This window comes from Hippoglossus stenolepis, chromosome 22, assembly GCF_022539355.2.
Source record: "Hippoglossus stenolepis isolate QCI-W04-F060 chromosome 22, HSTE1.2, whole genome shotgun sequence".
Classification (NCBI taxonomy): Eukaryota; Metazoa; Chordata; class Actinopteri; order Pleuronectiformes; family Pleuronectidae; genus Hippoglossus; species Hippoglossus stenolepis.
The window spans coordinates 9,050,586-9,076,462 of record NC_061504.1 but is presented as its reverse complement, the minus strand read 5'-3'; the positions used below and the strand labels follow the sequence as shown (position 1 = coordinate 9,076,462).

General features: G+C 44.5%; 1 protein-coding gene across 10 annotated transcripts in view; it reads right to left on the bottom strand.

The window, feature by feature from the left end:
- foxp2 (forkhead box P2) overlaps positions 1–25,877 on the bottom strand; it is a 107,963-nt gene that overhangs the window by 50,798 nt on the left and 31,288 nt on the right. For 8 of the 10 annotated variants that reach the window (XM_035147937.2, XM_047338617.1, XM_035147944.2 and 5 more), the window contains one exon: positions 15,061–15,247. The exons of the other annotated variants lie outside the window; for them this stretch is intronic. In XM_035147937.2, the coding sequence (XP_035003828.1) occupies positions 15,061–15,237 (177 nt within the window). In that variant the 5' untranslated portion in view covers positions 15,238–15,247. The remainder of the gene's footprint in view (positions 1–15,060; positions 15,248–25,877) is intronic. 10 annotated transcript variants of the gene reach the window in all.

Sequence of the window (25,877 nt, the reverse complement as noted above, 5' to 3'; positions counted from 1 at the left end):
TGAAAACAAGTAAAGTGCGACCAGGGAATATATTGCAACAGACCCTAAAGAGTCTGCATGAAAGAATTGAAGGGATGAGAACAGATCACAGAAAACGTGCATGTCTATAACAGATAAATCCTGAGAAAAGTGTCCCACGTCATTGCTCGGGTTGTAAAAATGCGGCTTTAAGACGTGCAAGTCCCCCTAGTAAAATGTCGGGAAAATATCGGAGTGAGCCCATGTGAAATACAGCAGTAAAATGTTCAGGGTTGTTGACGTGTCCAACATGCAACGGACACGAAACTGGAAGAATGCAAAAATATCTGAGGACGACAGAGAGAAGCCAAAGATGTCAACAGATTCAAGAGCTGTTGGTGATAAGGACAGGTTGGAGTCATGTCCTGCCGCCTTCATGCTCTACGCAGGCACCACTGACTGTTCAGGACATTTTCCTGTTACTATGAATGGAGTTCATGTCTAAAAACAAGCGAAGCAAAGGGTAACACTGATTCCTGCAGTACAGGTGAGAGCAACAAACAACAAAGACGTGATGCATGGAAAATAAATGTATGCGATGATTCTAGAAGATCCCCAATGGGTTCTTCAAACACTCACTGGAAAATGAATGCCGGCACTATGACTGTTTTGAGATCAGGCCAATGCTTGATCCATTCAACTGAAGTGACGCAGCCATGGGAGTAGAAAGACTCCCATCCTTTCATAAAGGTCAGAACTGGTGCCATAATAATGGCTGCAGATTCAGATCCCATATTGCCTCCACAAAGCCACCACAGAGCAGAATGCACATGTGGATCCAGTCACCTTTGCATGGTTGAGTACTTGAAAAAGGGGAATAAAAAAATAATGACTCCTTGACTGCAGTTGCAGACGCAGAGGAGGAGGAGATGCAGGAATGCAAAAAAAAAAGAAACTGCACAAACTGACCAGAAGGACTTTTTGCAACGTGACAAAACTGGATAATTTCTTTTTAAAGAAATGTGACAGATTCTTCTGAAAGTTGAAACTAATTTGAACCATTAGTTGCACGACAAAAGATTGCACTTCAGAGCATATCTGTTTCCATGCTTGCCCATTTGGACCAGATGCAACCTTGATTGTATACACCTTTAAGGCCGTTTGTGTGTGACCGCAATAATTTACAACGAAAGCCAAATGTTTAAGTTGTCAATATTTTAAACTTTCATGTCTCCATCTGCTTCAGAGGCTGAGAAGTTAAAGTTCATGTAAACGTTGGCGATTCTGTCAGCTGCTCAGAAAACCCTCAGGTTTAAAGGTGGTCGTTTTCAAACAATACTGAGGTTTTAGAGTCTGTTTTTATTCCGCACCTTAGGTCACCTTAATGGGTTAACTGACAAGTGCTTAAGAAAATCAAAAATCATCCAAAAGGTAGTTGCCGTTGTGCTCCCTCCCTATTTGACCGAGGATCATCTGGCTCCAATAATCAATGGGACGGTGGCGAGCAGGAAACCAAAATCTGACAAAGTCCCAACAGAAACCTTCTCACATGGTGCTTTCATGCGAAACTGGCGAGAAACCAAAAGGGAAAGAAAGGAGGGAGGAAGAGAAGAATTTGGAAAGTATGTAGGAGTAATGAGCATTTGAATGTATGACTCAATAAATCAACAGTCTGCAGTGAACAAGGGAGGTGGGGGAGAAAGAAAAGGGAGGAGGAGGAGGAGGGGGAAGGTCCGTGGAGAATCTGCTTGGACCTCAGGAACGGAGGTAAAACTATCCAGGAGAACAATGGGCTCCTGTGTCCCACTCCGCTATCTCCGTGTCAGAGTTTTCAGCTACTTCAGCTTCCTCCGTCTGAATCCGAGCATGAGAATACACTTTGTCTTGTCTTCATTTGTTGTCTCGGCCTCTTGTATTCTTCCCTAAACCCTACATATTGAGCGCTTACTCTCTTCAACTCCTTTGAATTCAACTCAACTCTTTCTCTCTCACCTTTCTTCCTTCTCCCTCCCTCTCTCCACATGCTCAAATCACATTATTCATTTCTTACCCTCATCTTTCCTGACACACACACACACACACAGACACACACTCATAGACGCACACAAACACGTCTCCCACTCCTTGTTTATTGATTCTCTAGATTAAAAAATCCTAGGGTGGAGGATTGTAACACACAAGCATCAAATTATTTTTGGGCTGTGCTTATTTGCCTTTCCCTTGCATCTATTTGGCCTGTGTCTGTAGACAATTATGCCGACCCAGCCCCAGACTCAGGTGCTAATAATGAAGGACAAATAGAATCATATGTGTAAACTTCCCCCACTGATGAAAATTTATATTAACTTTCTGCCACAGTAAACAGAGCTGCATAGCTACACCCTCCCGGGAGGATTGACAAGATGAATTTGCTCGCTGCTACCCCAGGAAGGAAAGAGAGAGATGAGCGGTGGGGAGTATAGGAGGGGCGCCTGGCTGTATTGTGTAACCTCTCACTTGTTTTTTTTTTACGAAACACAGGTCTGTTTTGCCCATCGCACATAAAGCGAGTGTGTTTATGTCTGTGAGGGAGAGTTGACGGGTGCATACATGTATATTTATATATATATATATATATATGTGAGCTAATATGTATGTGTCTGCAGAGACGCCGGGAGGCCACATGCCAGCAATAACAGCGAGCGTGGCCTGCCGTCGCGAACATTCACTCACATCCCGACCTCCTGCTGCTCTTCTGTGCAAACACAATGATATATCTGTTTGAGCACGGGAGAATAAACGTGAGTAACGTGAAATGAAATTTAAAACAAGAGCGCTTTGTCTTCCTGAAACAAATATATATATATATATAGATATATATATACATACATTTTTATCAGGTCTGAAAGTTGGAGCATAAAATTGGCTAAACTCAAATCCAGATGTCTTCACTGCTTCTGTTCTTCAGACGTTCTTCTGTCCATTGTCTCGGAGCATCTCTTTCCATGCTTCATTACTTATGGAATCCAATTTACCCCGACAATGCACCTGCTTCCTTTGCTCTGTCTCCGCTGGTGGCTTTAGCAAGTCTACTATGACCTGTGCTGCATTGCTGCGTTTAGATAAGGTGACAGCAGGCCCATTCAGCGACGCTTTTTTTTATCTACTGCTGCTCTTAGGGAAGTCCTTTAGAGCCCGGCGACGGAGAGAGCTCCACAATATACTATCACAAAGAGACAGAGAGGAGGGAAAATAGAGACGGAACAAGAAGAGTTCGTCCAAGGCGTGTGTGGGGGTGGGAGAAGAGAGAGGTGCGTGTGTGTTCGAGGCGGACAGTCCGTGTGTGTGTGTGTGTGTGTGTGTGTGTGTGTGTGTGTGTGTGTGTGTGTGTGTGTGTGTGTGTGTGTGTGTGTGTGTGTGTGTGTGTCTTAGAGAGGTCAAGTGTTCTCCGAGCAAAAGCAAAGCTGGCCTGAGCCACGAGTGTTGGACTGTGCAGCCCTGCAGCCATATATGAGAAAAAAAAGGAAAAACACAAACAGACACATTCTCTCAGCGTTACACACTTTCTCTCTCCTGAAGCGCTTGATTTCCTCTTCAGGTGATTATGATCCCTCTCCTTTTCACAGTTCCAGACGAGTGGAGGTCAAACAGCTGGATGAATACCCAATAGGAAATGTTGCGTTCAAGCCAGACGTGGTTCATTTGGAAAAGGAGGCTGAGTCCAGTGGAAAAAAACTGGAATTGTGGGATTGGGAAAAGAAATCAATCGCTTTGACCTAGTTGCTTATAAGGAGAGCGATAATCACGTGAACTGTACGTAAAGATGGAAGGCGCTTCTCCGCTTCCTCCCACTGTCCAGAAGAGAAGCTAAAATATCCCGGATACGAACACTGACTTCATCTTTGCAAAATACTTATTTGACATGTATTTTGACTTTTTAGTTTCAAAATCCCATCTATTAACATAGAGGAGGCTTGATTTGTGACCTATACTGATGCCAGCCACCAAGGGGGCTATCAAGAGGTTTTGGCCTCAATTTACGGAGCCTATAGTAGTAACAGCTGTCTGTATGATATTATATGTATATAAATTATATATATATTCGGGGAACAGCTGTATTTTAGTGCAAACTGGGGCTTTTCTCGCCCTTCTTGTCAGTGGATCAGACAGAATGAAGTTGTTTTTCACAGCGCTCGTGTCTGTCTTTGTTGACAAGGCCTTATTAAGAGGCTCCCACTCCAAAAAACATGGCCAGAGGCGACTAGTAAACTGACTGTGGCACCAGAGAGCAAGCAGCTGCCGCGGAGCCGTCTTGTTTTGCGCGGAATGCCAATATCAATAGATGCAGTTGAAACGATCAATGTGCTGACACAAACGTGTGCATATGTGCTATGTACATAAAAAGACATGCACAAACAAAGATGGACAAATAAAAAAGGTTGGGTAAGCCCTGGCTGGCCCATCTCAGCTGCTGCATGCTGGGTAGGTAACACACAGCATGCATACAGAACACAAAACAATGATTAGGAAGAAAACTGGAGAGCTGTGGTGCTTTTATGCTTGTATTATCTATTATGCAATCCTGAACTTAAAGAGACATTACTAAGAGGAGATGTGTGTGTGTGTGGACGCAAATGTCCGAATGAGTTTGACATGAAAGTCAACAGACTTCCCGTCTAGCTCCCTAAGACAGAGGCTGTGTAATGACCGAGCCGATGTGTGAATGGAGCAGGTCACTGCCAGGACAATTCACAGAGAGCGTGTAGATGATGCTTTCTATCTGCATGCCAGCACACATTACCCAGTTGCCACCTCTCCTCTAAACCAAACTTATTTCCAGTGGATGAGAACAGGTCTCAAACGGACAATGTACAGACCTGATTCTCTGCACACTGTCCAGAATTCAAATAAATATTGTCACCCAAGTGAAACTTAACCCCTATGTTTTGGCTGAAGGGCCTCTCCTTGGAATTCAAAAAATGTCCGTAGAATGCTAAGCTAAGTTATCAAGGTTGTCTAGCTATGCATGACGACACCAGTAGCAGCAAACACACCTAAGCTAGGACCGCTGGTGCAGTCTGCTGGTGCTGAGACAGCCGGGACTAAGGCAGCAGTGTCAGAGGACATGAGGGGAACGATGTGGTGGTTTAAGGGTTCAGTTTCAGCATAGATTTGAGAATCCCGCCCACCTTTGAATCTTGCGCCTGTGTTGACTCCAGCAACCCAAGCCTGTATGTCTGTTTAGTGCATGCGTATAAGACTCCGTCCTGGGAGCTCTGCTGTTGCAGGTCAATAGTAGGAGTGTCTGTCTGTCTCTTCCTGCAAAGCTGCAGAGGTTAAGTGCTCAGTGTTGCTCATGTGACTGGAAGTGAAGAGAGATAGCACCCTGAGGTCCTCATCTCTTTGCCTTCAGCCTTAATGACAAACATTTACTGCTGTAAACAGCACATTTTCCAACTTTTACTTACTTCCTATATCAGGTAAGAGGAGGAAACTTGATTGATACTTGTTTCCTACTACTAGAGCAAGTCAGGACAGACATTTAGTGGTCATTACATCGTTTATAAAAGTTTATGTGACTCCTCGTTCTTGCAGTTAGCCCCGGTCTCCTCAGTGAGGTTGCACTCCATTTAGAGTGATATATCTTTCAATGACTAGCACACTTCCCCCAAAGATCAACTCAATAAATAGCCACTACCATCTGCCTGTGGAGGGGGCCATGGATCACGCTCACCTCCCTTCCCCTCTCTCTCTCCTTACTCTGATGTAACACTTCTCCTTCTCTCCGCTCCTCCTCCTCCTCCTTCTTCTTTCTTCCTCCCTGCGTTGTACCTAGGTGGTTGTCTCGTGAATATTCCAATTACAGCGATGTGCGTTTGACCTTTAAGTGAGCTGGAGAAGATATAGTTATCCGGCTTCCACTCTGACACCTGGCATCTATCAATCAGCTGTTCCACACCAACACCACCACCACTAAAACGTGTGTTTGCATGTTTGTGTGTTGGCAAATGTGTGTGTGTATGAAATGCGAGGAAGAGGTAGAGAGGAGAGCTATCGCAGTGGAGAGAGTGTGATAAGAATGCAAAAATTCATGAGGTTTGTGTGGGAATGCATGAGCGTACACCACCTCACACACACGTAGAAGCAGGGAGAGAGATGTTTTAACATTTTTCTTTAATCTGGAACCAGCCTGACTGAACCATGCCTCCATAAACAAAGCCTTTCCCAGCAGCATCCTATATCACGCTTCTGAGAACAAGCGAGCCGAGTCATCCTTCTTTAGTTTCATTCTCATTCGCCGCCCTCTCCGAGGGGCTAATCTACATCTTTCATTGAATCAAGAATGGAAATTCACAAGAAATGCTTCTTTTTCAATTTCATGCTAAAGTAGCTCAAGTTAGTGGATGTAATTTCTCCTAACAAGAAAATGTATCACTCTGTTGCACACTTAGTTCGGCTATGTGAGAAAAGGGGCCTCCTATCCGCATTTTTTTTTTTCTTTCTTGGGCTTTGATAAATGTGCCAAAAGCATGATCACTCCCTTCAGAGCACTCCATACAAGGACAGAACAATTACAGATTGAAAAAAATAAAACCCTCCAGTTGAAAATTTGGATGAAAGATAAATGACACATCATTTAGGGCTGCGGTGGAGGCATTACAAAATTAAGGAGGTTATTTTACACGTATTGTCGAGACGGCAACTTGTGCGTTACGTCATTGTGCTCTTTCCATGCACTTTGTGTTGGCTATCAGTGTCTGAGCAGAGGAAAAACAAGCAGTTCCAGTGATTTATAGAGGGATTCTCTCCTCAAACATTTAAAACTTCTGCCAACAAAGACGTATTTCCTCACTGCGACAGAATTTCTGAGGAGGAAAAGAAATCTAGAAAAACCAAATCCATTTGAAGTTTTTGAGCAAATTATGATTATCAGGTTCACGCTGAAATGGATGATGAAGTCCAAACAGGTGACAGAGGAGAACAGCATGACTGAAATAATACCACGCATGGTCAGGCCACCTGCCTAATGTATATTTATCTTGTAAACTTCTGATAAATGCATATGCAGAAACAATCAAATCTCCGGGTTTCCATTGGAAGATTCTGCGCCGCGGGCTCAAGCGTGAAACCAATATCAGCTTAGTGTCTAGTCGAGCTTGAAGTGCTGCGCCCGGCCCGCAGAGCATGTTCTACATATGCTCGCGGGCGTCTTTTTTTATCGGGGTGGAACAAGCAGATTTCCACTGCTGTCGCTGATCAATTCGAGCGAGTTAAGTTGCCGGGTGTGGGGTAAATAAGCAGCGGTTAGGTCCTGATGAGGAATGGCAGGCTGTCTGAGCAGTGGGGTGGGGGGCATATGGCAGGCCTTTCTCTATCTCTGACTCCCATCATTAACCTCACATGAGAGAACGTCTGCTTCTCTGTACCTGCCCAAAACTAATATTCAGCCCACCCGCCCAAAGGACTTGACTTTTAAGCAGATTTTGATTAAGAAATCTTTCTCACAAGCCAAACTCTTTGTTCTATTTGCATTAGACACTGATACCAGCATCAGAAGTGCCTCCGATACTGCAGAAAAGGCCGAGTCTACATCTTTTCGTAGGTAATCATCATCACTTCCATACAGGGCTGGTAGCATCCAGCTGTTAAAATACGTTATACAAGTTGTTATTTGTCGGATCGGTACTCTGTTTTGGCAGATACACAAAGTCCAAGTATAAGGAAGGGAAAAATGGTATCGGAACTTCACTAATTTGCACACATTTAAAAATATAGCACCTAATATTATGAAAGTTGTAAGTGATAAAGATGTCAGTCCACCTTGACAGCGAGTGGAGGACCTGACCTTGACTGATACACTGTAAAATCCAGCAGCTTCACTTCTAAAGCCCGCAGTGAAGAGAGCCAAAGCCGGCGCTAAGTGACATGTCAGTCAGTATCGTCTGTTTGGAGCCTCCAATTCCCCATGGCTGCAGCTTATTTACTGCATTTGTATGAAAAGCTGTGAAGAGGAGACGGGCTGAGAGCCCGACTGGCTCTCTTACATATGTATATGGTGTTTGGAGGCTACGCCGCAAAGAGCATCTCCCCTTGCAGCCTGATAGCGTTGCAACTACAAACAACTTGGGAGGAGGAAAGAGCCATTTATGCATTCATAAAAAATAAAAAAAAATGGGTCAGGGGATGAAGGTAATCGGAGCAAGCAGGGAGTGTTAACAAACGCGACATAGAAAATATGATACCTGGAATCTGTTTAGCAGAGATTCTGGGCCGCGCATTAGAGAACGAGAGCACCGGCGACATTAAAGATGCTGCTAGTCGTCTTCTTAACCAGATTTGAAGTCATTTTAATATTAGTTACAGGAGGGGCGGTGGGGTACACAACAAACCACCGGGCATGCGTTTCAGAGTCTGATTTGTTACTATTCATGGCTAAAGCGGAGAGGAACTGTAATACTAGACATGCTTGTTAAATTCACAACACTCCAAAGCTGCCTTCTAGCAAATCCTGTCTTTTGGTTGTCAGCTTAAGTCACCCTGGCATATGCATATGTAGGATTTTTAAGCTCTGTTAAATGGATAGCGGTGTCGTGGCCTATCAAATGACTATAAGCTACTTGGCTTTTTTTTTTCGGGGGGTGGTGGTGATGGTGGTGGTGGGGGGGGGGACCATTTGCAGAAAAGGCAGGCAGCAAAGCGTTACCTTGTAGGCATCGGGAAAAACACACCCCGCCACACGCGTTTCCTCCATCCTCCTCAACTCCACATTAGGGCAAAACAGGAGCCATTTACATGTATGTATTCAGCCCGTGTGTGACAGTAACACTCCACCCAGCTATATTAATGACTGGTACTCTGTTTAAGCCAACAACAGGGGAGTGGCAACAAACAATGACAGAATGCCTGTTTTCGCTCGTGAGGCCGCCGAAGATGATACGCCATTCACCACAGAGGCAGTTCGCCAATAAATTATCGCGGAGGGTATTGAGCCGGAGCGATCGCTCAGGTCCTTTAGAGTCCGCGAGTCAGTGTGTGTTTGTATGTGTGTGTGTGGACTTATAGATCCAGTCCCATTTATTTTCCCAGAGCTGGAGCGGGGCAGTTAGGGAGGCGTAAAAGGAAATGAGTTGTGAAGTGGCCATTGATCCCAGCCGGCACTAGGGTTGACTAGAGGACTGCAGGACTATTGGTGACTGTATGTGCTATACTGAATGACTGCCTCCTATTTACACCGAGGTGGTTAACCCTGGCCCACTTCCTTTGTCACTGGGCTAATGTGCAACACAAAGAGGAAAAGAGGAAGGGTCAAAGAAAAGGCCTGATGTAGGCAGAATACCAACTGACTTGTATTTAACACATTTCCATTACGTCGACCCATTTACACCGGATGAAACATATGTGAGTATATACCTTTAAGACGGAATGCGATGCATGCGTGTACATACGGTTAAGGCCAGATGGGACATTTGACACGCGACTAATGAAATGCATCATGATTCAGCTCTTCTGAAAACTCTCAGGTTTCAGGTGGTAGTCAGGTTTATAAACAACTCTTAGGTTTTAAAGTGCGTTTCTGTTCGGCACCTTAGGTCTTGATGGGTTAATGTACATCAGCTTTCTGTATTCAATCAATTTGAGTGCCCTCCGCAGTTGATATCCCGCATACACACACACACACACACACACACACACAAGTACATACAAAAACAACAAGTACGATCTGTTTTCTACCTGTGTCCCCCTCGGCCCCGCTCTGCCCTCGCCACAGCTCCCGACCACTTGAGCATAAAATACCCATAAGCATTTATTTCCAGCAGATTTCACTCAGTATCTCTCTCATCCTCTCTTCTCAATTCCTCCATCGCTCACCCCCCCCCTCCTCTCGTACTGTCCCCTTTCTCCTCGTCTCTCTTTCAAGCCTTTGCAGCTTGACATTTCGCCACGCTCTCGGGGGACTCCTGGCACGAAATGGAGTTACTGGGAGAGCGCCACTGTAAATTCCAGGAGGCCACATGTAATGTGTCTTAAACATAGATGGACAGCCCAGGTTTCAAGGAGCTGAAGAATGAGACGGAGGGAGGGGAAGAAAAAAAAACGAGGGGAGACAGAGTGAGAGGAGGAGGAAGAAGAGGTTGGCGTCTAGATAGATAATAGAATAATACTGTGTTTTGTCTGGGGAAGAGGGAGCAAACAGTAGCCGTGCTGTCATTCACACCCTATATCTTTAGTGTCATCGCAGAGGGGGAAACTACAGGCCTATATGTCACAGGCCTGTATGTTCCATTCTGCAGGGACTGTCTGCCTAAAGTCAGGTTTGAAATAAAAAGAGGGGACGGCTTTCATTGTAAATAAGTCAGACACGAGGATTGCGGAGGAGGGGGGGAGAAGAGATCTTTTCAATGAAAGGGGCAATAATTTTACAAAGACATACAGCACGTACTGCTTCTCTTATGCGTCTCCAGCCTTTAACAGAAAAAAAAAACCTTATCTCGGCACAGATGATGAGGAAGGTGAACAAAAGACCCCTTTATGAAATCGTTCATATTTCAGCAGAGGTCTTTCTCCTGTCCTGAGAGGTGATTGATGCGTCAGGCCGGGGCTGGTGTCTTATTTACACAGTTGAGTGGGGCAATCTCAGGCCTGGAAGATAAACCTAATGAGCTTCTTTGTGTAAGGGTGCAAATGAGAGACACCGTCCTCCCTCCCTCCCTCCCCTCCTCCCTTTTCCATCCAAAGGGACAGTCTGGGTGATTAGGCCTTAAAATTATGCTCAAGGGCAAAGCCCAGATTTGCATCTTAGGTGTGTGTGTGTGTGTGTGTGTGTGTGTGTGTGTGTGTGTGTGTGTGTGTGTGTGTGTGTGTGTGTTTGACAAAGACGACACTGAGAGGAAGACGGAGAGGCAGGTGAAGGGCAGAGAGAAAAAGATGCTTGAGGCTTGTTTGTGGGAGGTGATGGTGTGTGTCAGTGTTTTAGAGAGTGTGAGTATTTACTGACGCTAAACAACAAACTTGAGTTGTTATAAGAGGGAGGTGAGCTCACATCCGTCAAATGAGAGTGCACACACACACACGCACAGACACACACACACGCACACAAAATCATTTTGTCCTTTGTCTGTGGGGTAACTTTCTCCCTAATGACTTTCATTTTTGGGGGGAAATTTCATTTGCCCCTAAACCCTAAATATTACCCATCACTTGCTGTCAGATTCCTCATCCCTTCCATTTCCTCCAGCTAAACAGCCACGGAGCCAGGTTAATTGCTGTCACTCTCAAGTTGGACCACTGCCTAGCTCTCGTGTAGCGACAGGGGTAGCCGAGAAGAAAGATGGCACCCGGGCGCACTTATTGTAATTCCTGTCAAAATGCTGCAGTCATTTAAATGGGGTTGGGATGGTTTGCATTTTTGCTGCATCATGTGCCTCAGGAAAACACTAAAAATGCACATACGACAAGTTTGCCATTACGTGCACTTCTGCTAAAGTTGCTTACAAATGTCGTAAGAGTAAATAAATATTTGTCCTCGCAAACAAGTAAAAAGGAATGCAACATGAAAAGATAAAAGGCATCCACTAAACTTTTTGTTGTTTGTGAAATGTCAGGCATGGACGAAATTAACCAAAAGGGTCTTGATCGCCAACTGGTGGCTGGCTGCAGTATATATCATTTAACCTGCCTCCTCCATGTTAATAGATAGGACAGGAACCAAGTTAAAAAGTCAAAATACATTGTTTCTCAAAGATGGCTTCCTCTCTTGATAGTTGGAGGAAGTGGATACGCCTCGTTTATCTTTATATACAGTCTATGAGTTGCAGTAACAGACGGTTGTCCCCACAGGCCACCCATGGGTCTTTGGTTAAATCTCCTGACCCGACCACAATATATAAGCCACGGCCTCCATCTTGCTCTGAATATCAATACACTTCCTACAGCAGCGAGCCCATTTAGAGGAGGCAGTAGTCCAGAGTATTGGCTCATCAATCCCACTGATAACCCTGGCAGGATTAAGTCTACAGACCACTGTAATCAACTAACAGGCTCATTATGGACATTATGGTATGGATCCAAAGATCAATGCATGGCCCCCATGTACAGCATATGGTATTAAAACATAGAACTGACTGGGGTCAATGATAAACTGATTGAGACTATAAGCTCAGCATATTTCTTTGCTCTTTTTTTAACAGGGGGCTTTTATAGTGATCGTTTTAGCATAGTAATTAGGGTTGTGTAACATTCATCATTTGCTCTGATACATATCTGTCGCTGGCAAATTGCAATCAGATACAGTGGGTATCTAATCTGTGATCTCAAATCAAATTAGGTCTATTTAGACAACCTTGGGAGCGGGGTGATGAAACCCTGACAGGAATTAGGGGCTGGAAATTCAATTGTGACATAATGGTTATGAGTTAGATGCAAGGATAAGGGAGTGAGTGACTTTCACAATGAAATCAGTGCAAAACAAGTCCATTATTTGTTTGGTTGAAGGAAAAGAATTAAAATATCAATATTTGAATATGGGAAAAAATTACTCCTGTGTACCTTGATGTGTCCTATAAAGCCTTTGGCCGAATCTAAGGCGACGAGACCTTAAGACGCTGCTTTTTCTAATTATAGCTGCAGGTGGTATTTTGGAGCAGCTAGGTAATGGCACAACCCACAGGGACAGTGGAGAATTCATCAGTGCTTATTATTAATCATCCCCCCAGCAGCGTGATGAGAGACTCGAGCGTCTATACCCACCGGACCACTCAATGTCATTCCAAATGCGGGTGGAAAATTAAACCCAACAGCCTTCCTTCAAAATGCACTCAAGAGTGGACGTGGACTGGATTTTTTTTTCCTCCTGCACACAGGTGCAAAAAAAAAAAAGAAGCATTGGATGGACGTGTGCATATATGTACACACGATATCATGCAAGCTGTCATTCACAGACACGGACCTGCCAACACAACAATCAGCTTCCTCGGAAAAACACGCAAGCGACTGCGAAACTCGCACTGTGCTGACAAATGTATTCAAAAGAAGAAAAAACCTTTCCTTTCCTGGACGACGCAAAGAGATGCAGCGTTAGAGCGCACGCCACAGGAAGTGTGTGTGAAGTTAACAGCACAGGGCCCCTGTTTTAAAAAGCCTCCGGAGACCTGTTAGCTGGACTGCTCATTTCAATGTGTCTGTCTCAGGGTTCAGGCCGTCTCTTTTTTTTTTACGAGGTGCACGCTATCATACCAACCCCACACCCCTCATCCTCCCAATCCACTCACCCCCCACCACAACCACGGGTTCTTCTCTTAGCCATACGTCCATCTTGGAGACTTGACTAAGACACTTGCGGTTTGTGGTCTATTTTTTTTAATCTTTCATTGTTTTGAGATGACTAACAGAGTTTTAATAGTAATTTCATCTGATATTAGATCAATAAATCTACTACTTAAATCTTATTTTCTTTCTCAGTTAAAGGTATTTACTTATTTTTTTTAATCTTTTCATTTTTCTTAAGTTCTGCAGTGCTGCCTCTGAGGTTTCAATGGTACAACACTTAAACAGTATCTTTCTGTCTTGCTCTTAATCTCTTTCTATCTGCAGAAGACTGCAGCCCTTGAAACCTTACACCTTCAAACGTAAAAGAGTGATGGCAGAGAGAGGGAGGGAATCGACCCCAATCGCCTGTGTGTGTGTGTGTCTAAGTGTGTGCGTAGAGTGGTAGAGTGGTGATAAATGGGGGGTTGAGGCCACAGTGCTGTGATGCCTATATAGCCACCAGCAGGACATACTGGTGTGGATTAAGGGTGGATGCTGGGAGGCAATCGGGGTAAAGGGGGTGGTGGTGGTGGAGGAGGTGGTGGTGGTGGGGGCGAGCCTGCAGAACATTCACACACACACACACACACAGAGCAACATATCGGCATCTATTGTATTGCCCTGACCGAGCTGACCCCTGCGAGGCTTCAGCTGCGGCCACAAATACACACACGCATAAACACACACACAAATTTGCGCTTGCATGGAAATATCCCATCCATCCGAAGAGGACGACACGCATCGTTATAAAACTTGCAGCGTTGTCCCCCCCGTCCACCCCGAAGCACGGCCCTCTGACCTCGTCTCCCACTGCTCTTTTGGCGAACTGTCAAAGCCATCATTCACAGTGAAAAGACACGAGAGACACTTGACTCCTTTACTCTGCATGGCGACTGACTTTCACAACTCCTATCCCCCGGCGACCACCCCACACACACACACCCACCAGATACCCACTGCAGAGTCAGTACAATAAAACATGAAAAATATTTAAGAGATTAAAGAGATTTAGGGGAAAAGTCCCTGAAATCAATACGATAAATAGAAAACAGGCAGGGAGCGATATTATCAAGTCGCTCAGAGAAGAAATAATCTTAAATTGAGGTGAAATAAAAATGAATTTCGAGAAGTGAAATGGAGAGCTTGCATGCAAATGGTCAGAGGTTTCTCTGTAGCTGCTGGGTCTGTGGTCGGAGCTTCAGAATCTGTGCGTGAGCCGAATTAGGAGGCCCTCTGGTGGATACAGCACTGCCATGACACAAACTCACACATGCACACACACTATCCAAATTCATCCGTACTATGCTCCAACCCACACACACTTCTGCACACACACACACACTCTCTCTCAGACACACGCTTTAACTCTCTCACACGGCCTTGCACGGCTTCAACAAAAGCTCTTTAATACAAAATGATGAACCAAAGCAACTAAACAAAAAACACAACAAAATCTTCTAACTGTCACCGCAAAACATTTTCAACACACTGCAGGCAACAGCTCCAGGCGAGCCGTGCTGTCAGCTCCCGACACACTAATGAGAATATTTACCACCACAACACAAACAGCCTAATACAAAAAAAACAACAATTCTTTTTCCTCCTCTGCTAAACAACACAAACAAATAACGTAAAAAATGAAAAAAAGATACAGCACAATATCTTATCCTGCCTATGTAGAAAAAAAACCCAGCGCTGTCTGAGAAGAGAGCAGAGCAGAGTGGGAGAGCGAGCAATGGGGGGAAACAGTGAGAGGGAGAGGGAGAGAGAGAGCGAGCGAGAGCGGCATGAACGAGACGGGGGAGAAACACAACTTACCTGCTGTTGTTGCAGATGCAGCAGCTCGACTGTGCTTACTTCGCTGCTCGTGTCACCAGCGCTTGATCTCCCATCTCTACTGCCAGCCTCTAATTGGCTGCTGCTTAGGGTGCTCATTCCATTTTGACTCATTGAACTGTTGCTTATTGTCTCTGTGGCCGACTCCTGCATCATCATGATTTAAAACCTAGAAGTGATTAAGAGGCACCGGTTAGGGCTCTCCTACAATTTTCCCCCCTTCTTCCCTCCTATTTTTTTTTTTTAACGCTTCCATTATCAAGCCCTCGGCCCCCTCTGCAAATTAAAGCATTTAAAGACGAGGGAGGGGGAAAGGGAGAAAGAGAGGGGGATGCAGGAGGAGCAATTATGCATTCATTGTGTAAATGAAGCAATACAAAGAGATGCACATCCTGGTGCTATTAGAAATGGGAGGGGTTCCTAAATATAGCAAATGTTTTTAATCCACAAAAATTGGAAACATCAAAGCACTTGGCTTTCATGTTTCTTGAAACTTTTCTAATTACTATTCTTTTAAATAGAAAATACATTTGTGAGAAGTAAAAACAATGAGAGCTTGAACAAATATGTGATTCATAAATGCTTTTTCAATATCTCCATAACACTTTGAGACAGCCAGGCACCACCACACACACACACACAAACACACACACACACAGACACACACCGGAGAAAGAGAAGCACGGCCAGCACTCTTAAAATAACTGACGTGTTGAAGCTGCCCGATTTTTAGTGTCGCAACTGAATGAAGTTGCCTAATGACGCAAAGCTAATCATGCAAAATTAAAATTTGGGGATGGGGCTGGAGGAGGAGGAAAGAGGAGGAGGAGGAGGTGCCACATCACATGGTGCAGGGCTGGTGATGAACGCTGTGATGGTTTTGTCGTCTTTGCTGTGGCTAAATAAAATCTGCCTCGCAGGCTCCCATCGATGCTCATGTCTCATTTATTGTTTTTTTTTCCTTTAATCAAACCTCATATATTCAGTTTTTATTTGTGATATTTCACAGATAAAAAAATATTGCTACTCTCAACAGGACACAATTAAACCAGATGTTGTGCAGTAATCAAACTTAGTGCTAGGCAATGTAGAATCTGAGACTATTTCTTTAAAACCCCAGTAAATAAATATGAGATATTAAATTAATTCTGTCGTATTTATTAGATATGGAAATTGGTGAGAGATGGAGAGAAAAGGAGGAGAGAAAAGGGGGGGGGGAAATCTATCACAAATATCACTAATGATTGTGCTAAAAACAGCATAAATTATGCATATTACCTCCTCTCTCTCTCTCCAGTAATAAATGTTTCATCATTTCCCCTGGATTTAATGCTCTGTACCTTTACTGGGGCAGAGACGACCCCAACCCAACATCAGTCGACACACACGATAAATAAATAAGTGACAAACAGCAACTGAAGATGGAACTATTGATTTTGCCCTGTCTCTATGAGAAAAATAATTATTAGTATTTAAAATTAAAAAGATTACGACATTAATATTTAAAATGATACAAAATATATAGTTAATATTATGGAGGAAGTTTGCTTTCGTGCTATTATTCCAATTCCTACTTGAACAGCAGTTTTTCCACTTTTACATTAACATTTTACATAATAAATTACATGTGCAGGAGCAATAAAACAATCCACACACGTGCAACAAAAGAGGGATGATGATTACGACTGTGTGTGTTTTTGTGGGCATGTGTGCACATGTGTGTTCTTTGGCCAGTTTTAATAGAAGTGTGTCCATGTCCTTCCGTGTGTGTGTGTGTGTGTGTGTGTGTGTGTGTGTGTGTGTGTGTGTGTGTGTGTGTGTGTGTGTGTTTGACAAGGGGCAGATACAGGACAGGCCTTAAAGGATGTCTACAGCCAGGATAAACAGGATCCAGCCGGGGGAGAACAAACAGGGCCGAGCAGTTACACAGAGCAGGGCGACAGCTGCCCGGGACACAAGTAAATAGGGAAGAGGCCGGGACAAGGCATGCTTGTGAACAAACAGGCCACTGTTTAACACCACGCCGCTCGCTACTGATGGAAAGAGACGCAGGAAAAAAGACAGAGAGGGGGACAGGAGCGCAGAGGAGAGGGCGGAGGGTGACGGAGGGAAAAGAATGAGAGAGGGAGAGTGTGTGGGAGGGAAGGAGGGAGGGAGGGAGGAAGGTGGTGGTTTTTGTGAGGGGTGAGGGTGGGAGAGCTGGCACAATGTGACATCCAATCCGGTGATGAATCTCAGCATAAGAAACTCAAGGCTGCAGCCGAGATCAGCCGGCTAATAAGTATTCAAATTAGGCATAAATTTTACATGGCCAATGTTTAAAATATTCAGAGAAAGACTGTCTGATTGCCTTTACTACGATTTTATGAACATTCTAATGGAGACAGGATCTCTCTCGCTCTCTTTTTTTTTGCTTTCTTTCTTAGGCGATGGATGTTCAGAAAACTTGAAGATATGTATATCTATACATACATATATATATATATATAGATGAGACGATGAAATAAGAATTTTTAATAATATCTGAACGCAATGAAAATGACGGTGGACATCCAGGGGATAAATTGCTGCTTTGATATTAACAAATTTAATTTGCTTTTTAATGTTCTTAATATAAACAATAAACCATGGATATGATAAACAGAACAATTTGAAGAAATAAAAAATGACAAAAAGCGTAATTTTAATTTAATAAAAAAATAATAAAAGCCCAATGTCCAGCTTTATCTCTGCGCTATAACCGTCCCTCCTCCGTCTCCTCCAAAATAAAATCTGTGCAATATGTGTAACTGCGACATAATGATAATGCAGATATATGCAAAGTATATTCGCAGAGATCAGATGGTGCTTTAACCTTAATGACAGCGGTGAGATAAATTAATTAGCCATCTAAAGGCGGCATTCAAATCTGCCAATTAGAATGTCAATTAGAAACACAGCCGGGCTGCAATGATGAGCGGGCGACCAAGCTGCAGATCTGACTGTTGGGGTGATGGAACCGTCACACAGAGAGAGAGAGAGAGAGAGAGAGAGAGAGAGAGAGAGAGAGAGAGAGAGAGAGAGAGAGAGAGAGAGAGAGAGAGAGAGAGAGAGAGAGAGAGAGAGAGAGAGAGAGAGAGAGAGAGACACACTACCCCCAACACACACACACACACACACACACACACACACACACACACACACACACACACACACACACACACACACACACACACACACACACACACACACACACACACACACACACACACACACACACTCAATACTCAAGAGAGACAGATAGTGACAATATTCAGCACCTGAGGGTGTGACTTGTGTGCAAGTGTGTATCTACACTTGTGCATGTGTGTGCCCACCGCAGGTTCTCCGTGCCCTGCACCCTCTCCCCCTGAGGGGTACCAGCCCTGACCCCTGCTCAGCCTGTCCCTAAACCAACTGGGTCGTAAGGAGCCACGCCACCCGGGGCTACGGTATCAACTGAGGCCGCGTCGGCGTTAGGCAGTCTTAATACCGCATGAGCGAGGCTGCTGGCTTGCCCACACGTGTGTTTGACATCCCATAAATTGCTGGTGTCCTGCATTTCAACACACCCACCATTTGATGCCATTTCCTCAAGCCATAATCTTCCAATGAGGGAGAACCTAGACTGCTTATTATCACGATCGGAAACAGAGAGGAAAGCTGTCATTGCCCTTGTAATATGCTGGTAATTCTGCAGATGTATAGCTTTGGGAAGGAAGATGATAGTGATACTAAGTGTTTAGGTTGTGGGGTGGTGGGAAGATAGTGAGAGACGGAGATAACACTCTAAATTCACTGCCGTCAACCGTCTCTGATGGCTCCCAACGTTTCTACTGAGGGCTGAGCGGAAAGAAAGGTATTTCCTGATAGAGCAAAGGCGAGACAAAGACAGACATTTTATTTGCAGAGCTTCAGTCCAACTCCGGCTTTTGTCTCATTCCTTGGTCTCGCTTGCTGTTCCTCTTCAGCTCGGGCAAATATTTACACTTGAATCTCACAACTACGCAAATCTGCCTCTTCTATCAGAATCCAGGGGAGGGCCCTGACGACGCATTTGGCCCAGACATCGGGAGAAATTCACCCCTCTGTCTTTCCGAGAAGTGACAACAAAAGATGTGAGTGAGGAGAACCGAGCCTTTTCATTGTCTCACACACAAACACTACTGTTTCTCACACTCACACACAACCACACACACACACACACACACACACACACACACACACACACACACACACCTATCATTAAAGGGGAAAGAAGCAGCCCTCCATCTTTGTTTGCGAGCTCTAAAAGCCCTTAATGTAGCCTCATTACCTGGCCTGTCTCCCGCTCTATCATGTGCAGTAAACACACACTATGACACTGGCCATCCATCTAGTGGGAATACACAGCTGTCTGCTGTGCTCCAGCACTGGAACACTGGGGAATTCAACACACACACACACACACCTTCACACACGCACGATACGTTGTTAACACACAACAGGCGTGACACTGGAGTCTCTGGACGATCCATTTTCAGCATGAGGATGTTCTCCGCTGCATCTCTATCTAGAACACTGAACCATTACGCCATCGAATATGCATGAGTTGCAAAAAATATTTTCATTGTAGGATGACAAAGAAAAAAGAAAAAAGAAGTGACCTGTAAAGCGGTGATCCCAGACGCCCGTTCATTACCAGCTCCAATTTCAGGTGGCCCGACTGGAATTCGCGGGGATTGCGAGATCAAAATAATAAAGAAATAATAATAATAGAAATTACATTTCACAGTCTGCTGACTCCTCACAGCTCCCTGATCAAGTGGAGATACGGCTACCATTTAAAATAATCACAGATTCTGTGCTTGAGTGAAATTAATTCATCATTGCCATAAGTTACTGTGCATACAAAATAAAGAAGTAACTGGGCAAGGGCAAGGGCTCCCATATTCAAAACTTCAGATTGCTTAATAAATCAAAATGCCACATATGGGCTGACTGCTTAAAACCAGCGCAATTTAAAAGTGAGGAATTTACTCCAAGACCAAATAATGAAAGGCAAAAATAAGAGTTCAAAATAACTTTGTGCATAGATTTATGCCTTCGACAAATATTTCATTACGATCATATGTTTGTTTGTACTTGGGTGAAGTGTAATTTTTTTTCCTGGGAGCGAGTTGTAACGGCGCAGGAACACCACAGGCAGTTTATTACAGCCCTCAGCAGTGAGTTTGGTGTCGGAGATGGAAAAACGACCACTTGGAAAGCTGCGTTCGACAAAACCCAGTCCCCTGGATTAAATAAGGCAAAGCCGGGCTGTCGTGCCTTAGAATTAAAAGCTTCCTTTTTGGCACTAAGGAGCCACCATAAAGGGGCATTAATGACTACTTCTTATAAACCTGTGTATGATAATGGTTTCTGCTCTCAGATACAGGAATTTCAAAAGTGCTTCAGCAGTGAATAAAGATTGCTTTGGAGAGAAAAGGGGGCTGAAGAAATCATATTTACAAAATCAGGAGTGGGGCCAAATGAAAAGAGATGAATGTGAATAATGGACTTTGCCTTTTTTTCCTCCAGGATTAACATTATTCAAAGCAACAGAATCAAATGTGGTTATCTCCTGTCCAATGAGCCCCACGTTGACAAAAACCTCAGTCATATTTCAATTCTTCATTTGAGCCGACAATAAATTGTAGTTCTGTGATAGGAGGGCGTTCAAGTCGAGAAATGTTCAGAACTTAATTCTCTTCTATTTACCATAAGGAGATGAGACAGAATAAGATAAAAGACAGACTATTTGCCAGAGTGTGTGTGAGCGTCCCTGAATGGAGTGTGTGAGCGTGTGTGAGGAGTCAGTGTTTGTGGAGCGCGGAGAGAGAGAAGGGAAATGACAAAGAAAACCAGAGGAAAGAGTGTAAAGTGCATGTTCAATTGTGCCGTCCGCACATTGTCTCCTCAGAATCAAATGCATGAGGCACAGATGAATAGTGCACATGATACTACGTTAATACAAATTCACTTTCTATATGAATACAACCAGCTCGGAAATACGACAATGGCTAAACAGTTATTGTACACGGACTATCCAATTACTCTTGAAAAATAGGAGAAATAGTTTAAGATTAAATTTAATATATAAGAAGTTATTTATTAATGATAAAAAAAACACTGCTGCAGGAATAAATGTGCGAGTCTGTCACACACACACCTCGCAGAAAGAGTCAAAAAGAGGAGGAGAGTTTTCTCCAGCATTTAGGCTCGTCCCATATCATTTACATTTTTACCCATCAGGCTCCTCACTCTGCTGATGCAGGAGATGGCCCCGGCTTGTGCGCGCGCACGAGCAAGACAGTGACGAAAGCTGATCAGTCGGCTTCCATTTGCATATTTGCCAATTCCATTAATTAACTCGGCCCACCTAATCAGGGCTAATTGACCTATAAAGAGGGGAGGCCTCATTGTCTCATCCAATCATCTTTACCGAGTGCAGAGGAGGTGCGCCGGCGAACGCAGGGGTACTTCCGACCTGCCTGTATTTATAGACCTCTCGCGGGGAAGTTTTCCCACTCGCAAAAGAGGCGTTATATTCTGTGTCAGCAATCAGGACTTAGCTGCTTTGACACGGAGCACGAGCTGTAAAAAAAAAAAAAAGGAGAAGAAAATGGACAAATTCTTTTTTTATGCTGTCGAGGGGAGAAGAGAAAACTCAGAGGAGGTAATGACAGTTGCTGGCCTGACTCTCTGGGTCCTCGCCACAGCGCGGCACATCCAGCGGACAGGCGCGGGGAGCCAGCCGCGGCCGGCGCGGCTACAGAGACATAGCTCATTGTGACATTTCCAGTTATTTCTGGTTGATTAGGGCCATTATGTCTCCAACTCTGATTTATGTTGTCATTCCCCCTCAGCAGTCCTGCATCGATAGATCTTAATGAATTGGTAAATAAGGGTGAAGATTGCAGTTGACAACACCGCAACATTTCTCATTCATACCAGACAAGATTTATGTAACCAATTAGGAGCATAACAGTGTGGGGGGACTGGTCAGAAGAAAAAAATAATCTTTCCACGGCAAAATTACAAAAGTCAAAGCAACGACAAAATAGATAATGGGGCAATCTTTAGCACCGGCTTAGTCACACTTTCTCCATGCCCAGTTGGGGACTTTTAAAAACTGCTCTGAAGAAAGGATCCCCCCTGCTCCTTGTAAGAAATTGATTGAACAAAAAAAAATACACAGACTGGTGACCGTGTGCAGTGCCCGACTGCTTGTCTGCAACTTTCTATTTAAAAAACCACACATCTGAATAATGTCCGATGCAAAAAAAGATGATGATGGAATCAACAGATTAAAAATTAAGCCCTCGCCAACAAAGCACCACTTTGATATGGAAATGTTGAATTCAAGAAGCCACTCTTTCCCCCACGACCATCAAAAACAGAGCCAATAAAAATGAGAGGGGGCGTGCATTTGAGTGTAGGTGTGTGTGTGGTGGGGGGGCCCACGAATCGATTGTTCATTTAATGTCTGAAACGTCGACTTAAAAAAAAAGAAAAAGAAGAGAAATCATTTGCATTTTTTAATAGTCTCGTTTTTTCCATTATTTAATTTCCCGACACTGCACTTCTACAAATTTGTCAGCAGACAAAATAAAGGCCTCTTTGTCATTAGAATACAAAAAAAATTCAGATAAAAGTGCTGATCATCAATAGCCAGCGACAGGCCGGGAAGACCCATAGGGCAGGAGTGAACAGAGGTGGAAAATTAAAGCAGAGTGATACGGGTGAGCCGGCTCCCCTCAGCCTCTCTTCCCCCCTTCAAGCACATGCAAATGAGGCCGCGCTGCTTAACTGCATCATTTATGTGGATAATAGCGGCATCATCATTACGGGAACTCAAATTAAATTACATCACAATTAGCATAACAAAGTGATTGGTTAAACTTTCAAAACAAATAACGCGGTGCCACTAATGAACAGTGTTAATTGGCTGCCGCGCGTTCTAAATAAAACATGTGGGTAAACATGTGTTTTTAGTTAAACAAAAAAAAGAAAAAAAGAATGATTTTCTCTATCAAGCTAAATGCGACAGATGTGGAGAAAAGGGGGAGAAAAAGAAGACGGGGATATCGCCAGGGGGATTTGTAAGCTGAAATATAAAATGTGTAGCATTTAATTTTATTGCGCTAAAGAACCTATTATATGCCAGACTCTGGAGAACAATGTAAATTATCTGCCTTCAAAATGGAGTTTGGCCAATTCTCCATGTGAACTAATCACATAGCTCATTATGCATTAGGGTATTAAATTATGAAGAGGAGTCCCTTTCGCATTCCAGCACAAAGCCCTATGAAATGTTAATAATATGCCCACAATAGCCCAATACCATGCCTCGCTCGCCCTCATCAATATTTAAGTAAACAAATTATCCCGCTCGTCTTTGATAAAGATAATTAGTGCTTCACCGATTATCAGTCTCGTGACCTCTCTCCTCTTCAAACTAAGCGTCTCCTCCAAAGACTTTTTTTTTTTTCCTTCCTCCCACGCCAAAAGACGGGAGAAAAACAAATAAGTCAAACTTCCAAGTGAAAGCCTTGCCCTCTCAAAACACACACACACACACACATATGTGCAGCTGATTAATATTTGATTGTTATCAGCGTACGAAAGGTTATTACAGTGGCTGTGCCCTTTTTATTCTGTTTAACCGTAGTGGTGAATCTGTCCTCTTGATATTTAATGATCAATGATTAACTCAGCAAACTAGTAGCAAAGTCTAAAAAAAGACTCAACGAGAACAGGAAATAACAGTGAGAGTTCACACACGCGCAGACACACAAAGCCACATCAGCACACACGCTCGCTTACACACACACACACACACACACACACACACACACACACACACACACACACACACACACACACACACACACACACACACACACACACACACACACACACACACACACACACACACACACACACACACACACACAGCCATTCATCAGCACTAATTAAGCAGCAGATTAACAGAGCCCACAGACCACGGCTGCACGGTTACACAGTGGGACGACCAACGGGGAAGAGCGACGCAGCCCGGCAATAAAACACAACCATTAAAACACCAGCCAAGAGCCCGGAGGACTACGGAATGACAAGAGGATTGATGGATGGATGGAGGGATGGATGAAGGGAGGGATGGATGGATGGATGGACAGAGACTGCCTTACTTTTTCCTTTTCTTTTTTTTTTACCTGAAAGTGAGGAGTGCCAGAGAGCTTGACCAGAGAGAGCAGAGTGCGTGCCCCTGCCACTGCCGCTGCCGAGGGTGTCTCGCAGCGTCGGCCGCGAGTCGACTGGTGTCACCGCGTGGAGAGGCAACACTATCTGTGTCATCACTTCAGCCGTGTTTATGGGGGATGGCATCATAAACAAGCCGGTCCCCCACCCACCCACCCCACATACACACCCCGCCACCCAACACCACCACCAGAGCCCCCGCCTCTCCCCGGCTCTCTCCCCCCCTCCGCTCCCTCTCTCCTCTCCTCTCCCTCTCTCGCTGCCTCGCCACTGCCATGCCATTCATGCATACTTAAATCACCCTCACCCCCCCATTAAAAAAAGAAAAGAAAAGAAAAGAAAGAAAGAAAGCCCAGACGCCTCTCCTGACAATTATTCTATCATTTCCAGTTGTCACCGGGGCAATTACCGACCGGGGGCCCCCTGTGTGGGTCAGACGTGCGGGCCCCGATAGGAGAGGCTTGAGTTGGGGGAGAGAGGGGACAGTGGAGGGCGAGCGTGAGTGTGTGTGTGAGTGTGTGAATGGAAGAGAGGGGGGTTAGTGTACAAAATGGAAATTTATGACAGAGACACGGGAGCTTCTTTCTCTCTCCACACTGGAAATAATTACGCCATCATTTCTTTTGCCTGCCACCGATGAAATATATCACAATTACTGGAAAACACTACTTATCATTTCATTCGCCCACTTGATTTATTTTCAATAGGAGATGTGACACTGATTAGTTAGATCTCTATTTTACTGTCTTTTCATTTAGGGACTGACCCTGAATCTGCTTCTCCTCATTCATATCAGCTACTTTTTAAAAGTGAGTAAAAATAAAAAAATTAAAAAACATGTGTGTGTGAGAGGAAGTGTGTGTAGAGTACTCCGTGCGTGTGTGTGTGTGTGTGTGTGTGTGTGTGTGTGTGTGTGTGTGTGTGTGTGTGTGTGTGTGTGTGTGTGTGTGTGTGTGTGTGTGTGTGTGTGTGTGTGTAGCATGTGAGGGAGTGTGAGGGGATCTTCACACGGGGAGCACCGTGACTCCTCGCAGGATGCTCGCCGCCTCTCCCTGCTTACCAGGCGGCTCCGCGCTGCTCTCGCTCTTATCACACATCTGCTTCTCTTCCTCTCTCTTCCTCTCTCTCACTCTCTCTCTCTCTCTCTCTCTCTCTCATGCAAGTGCACACACACACACACACACACACATATACACACACTCAGACACACAACCTGCTGGACTGGCTCCCCGCACGAGAGGGAAACGCAGGCAGGAGGAGAGCCGGAGAACGCCGCTACGAGAGGTGCATTCGCTGCAGAGGTACGTGGGTCTGGCTTTATTTTAGTGCAATTCAGTGCCTTTCCTTTTCAGCTCCAATAGAGTGTGTGTGTGTGTGTGTGTGTGTGCGCGCGTGTGTGTGTGCGTGTGTCTGTGTGAGTAGATGTAAAAAAGCCTGAATGGGATTAGTAAAGGGCTAAGCGGCGGTTTGAAGCCTCCACGCGGAGCTCTGGCACGGAG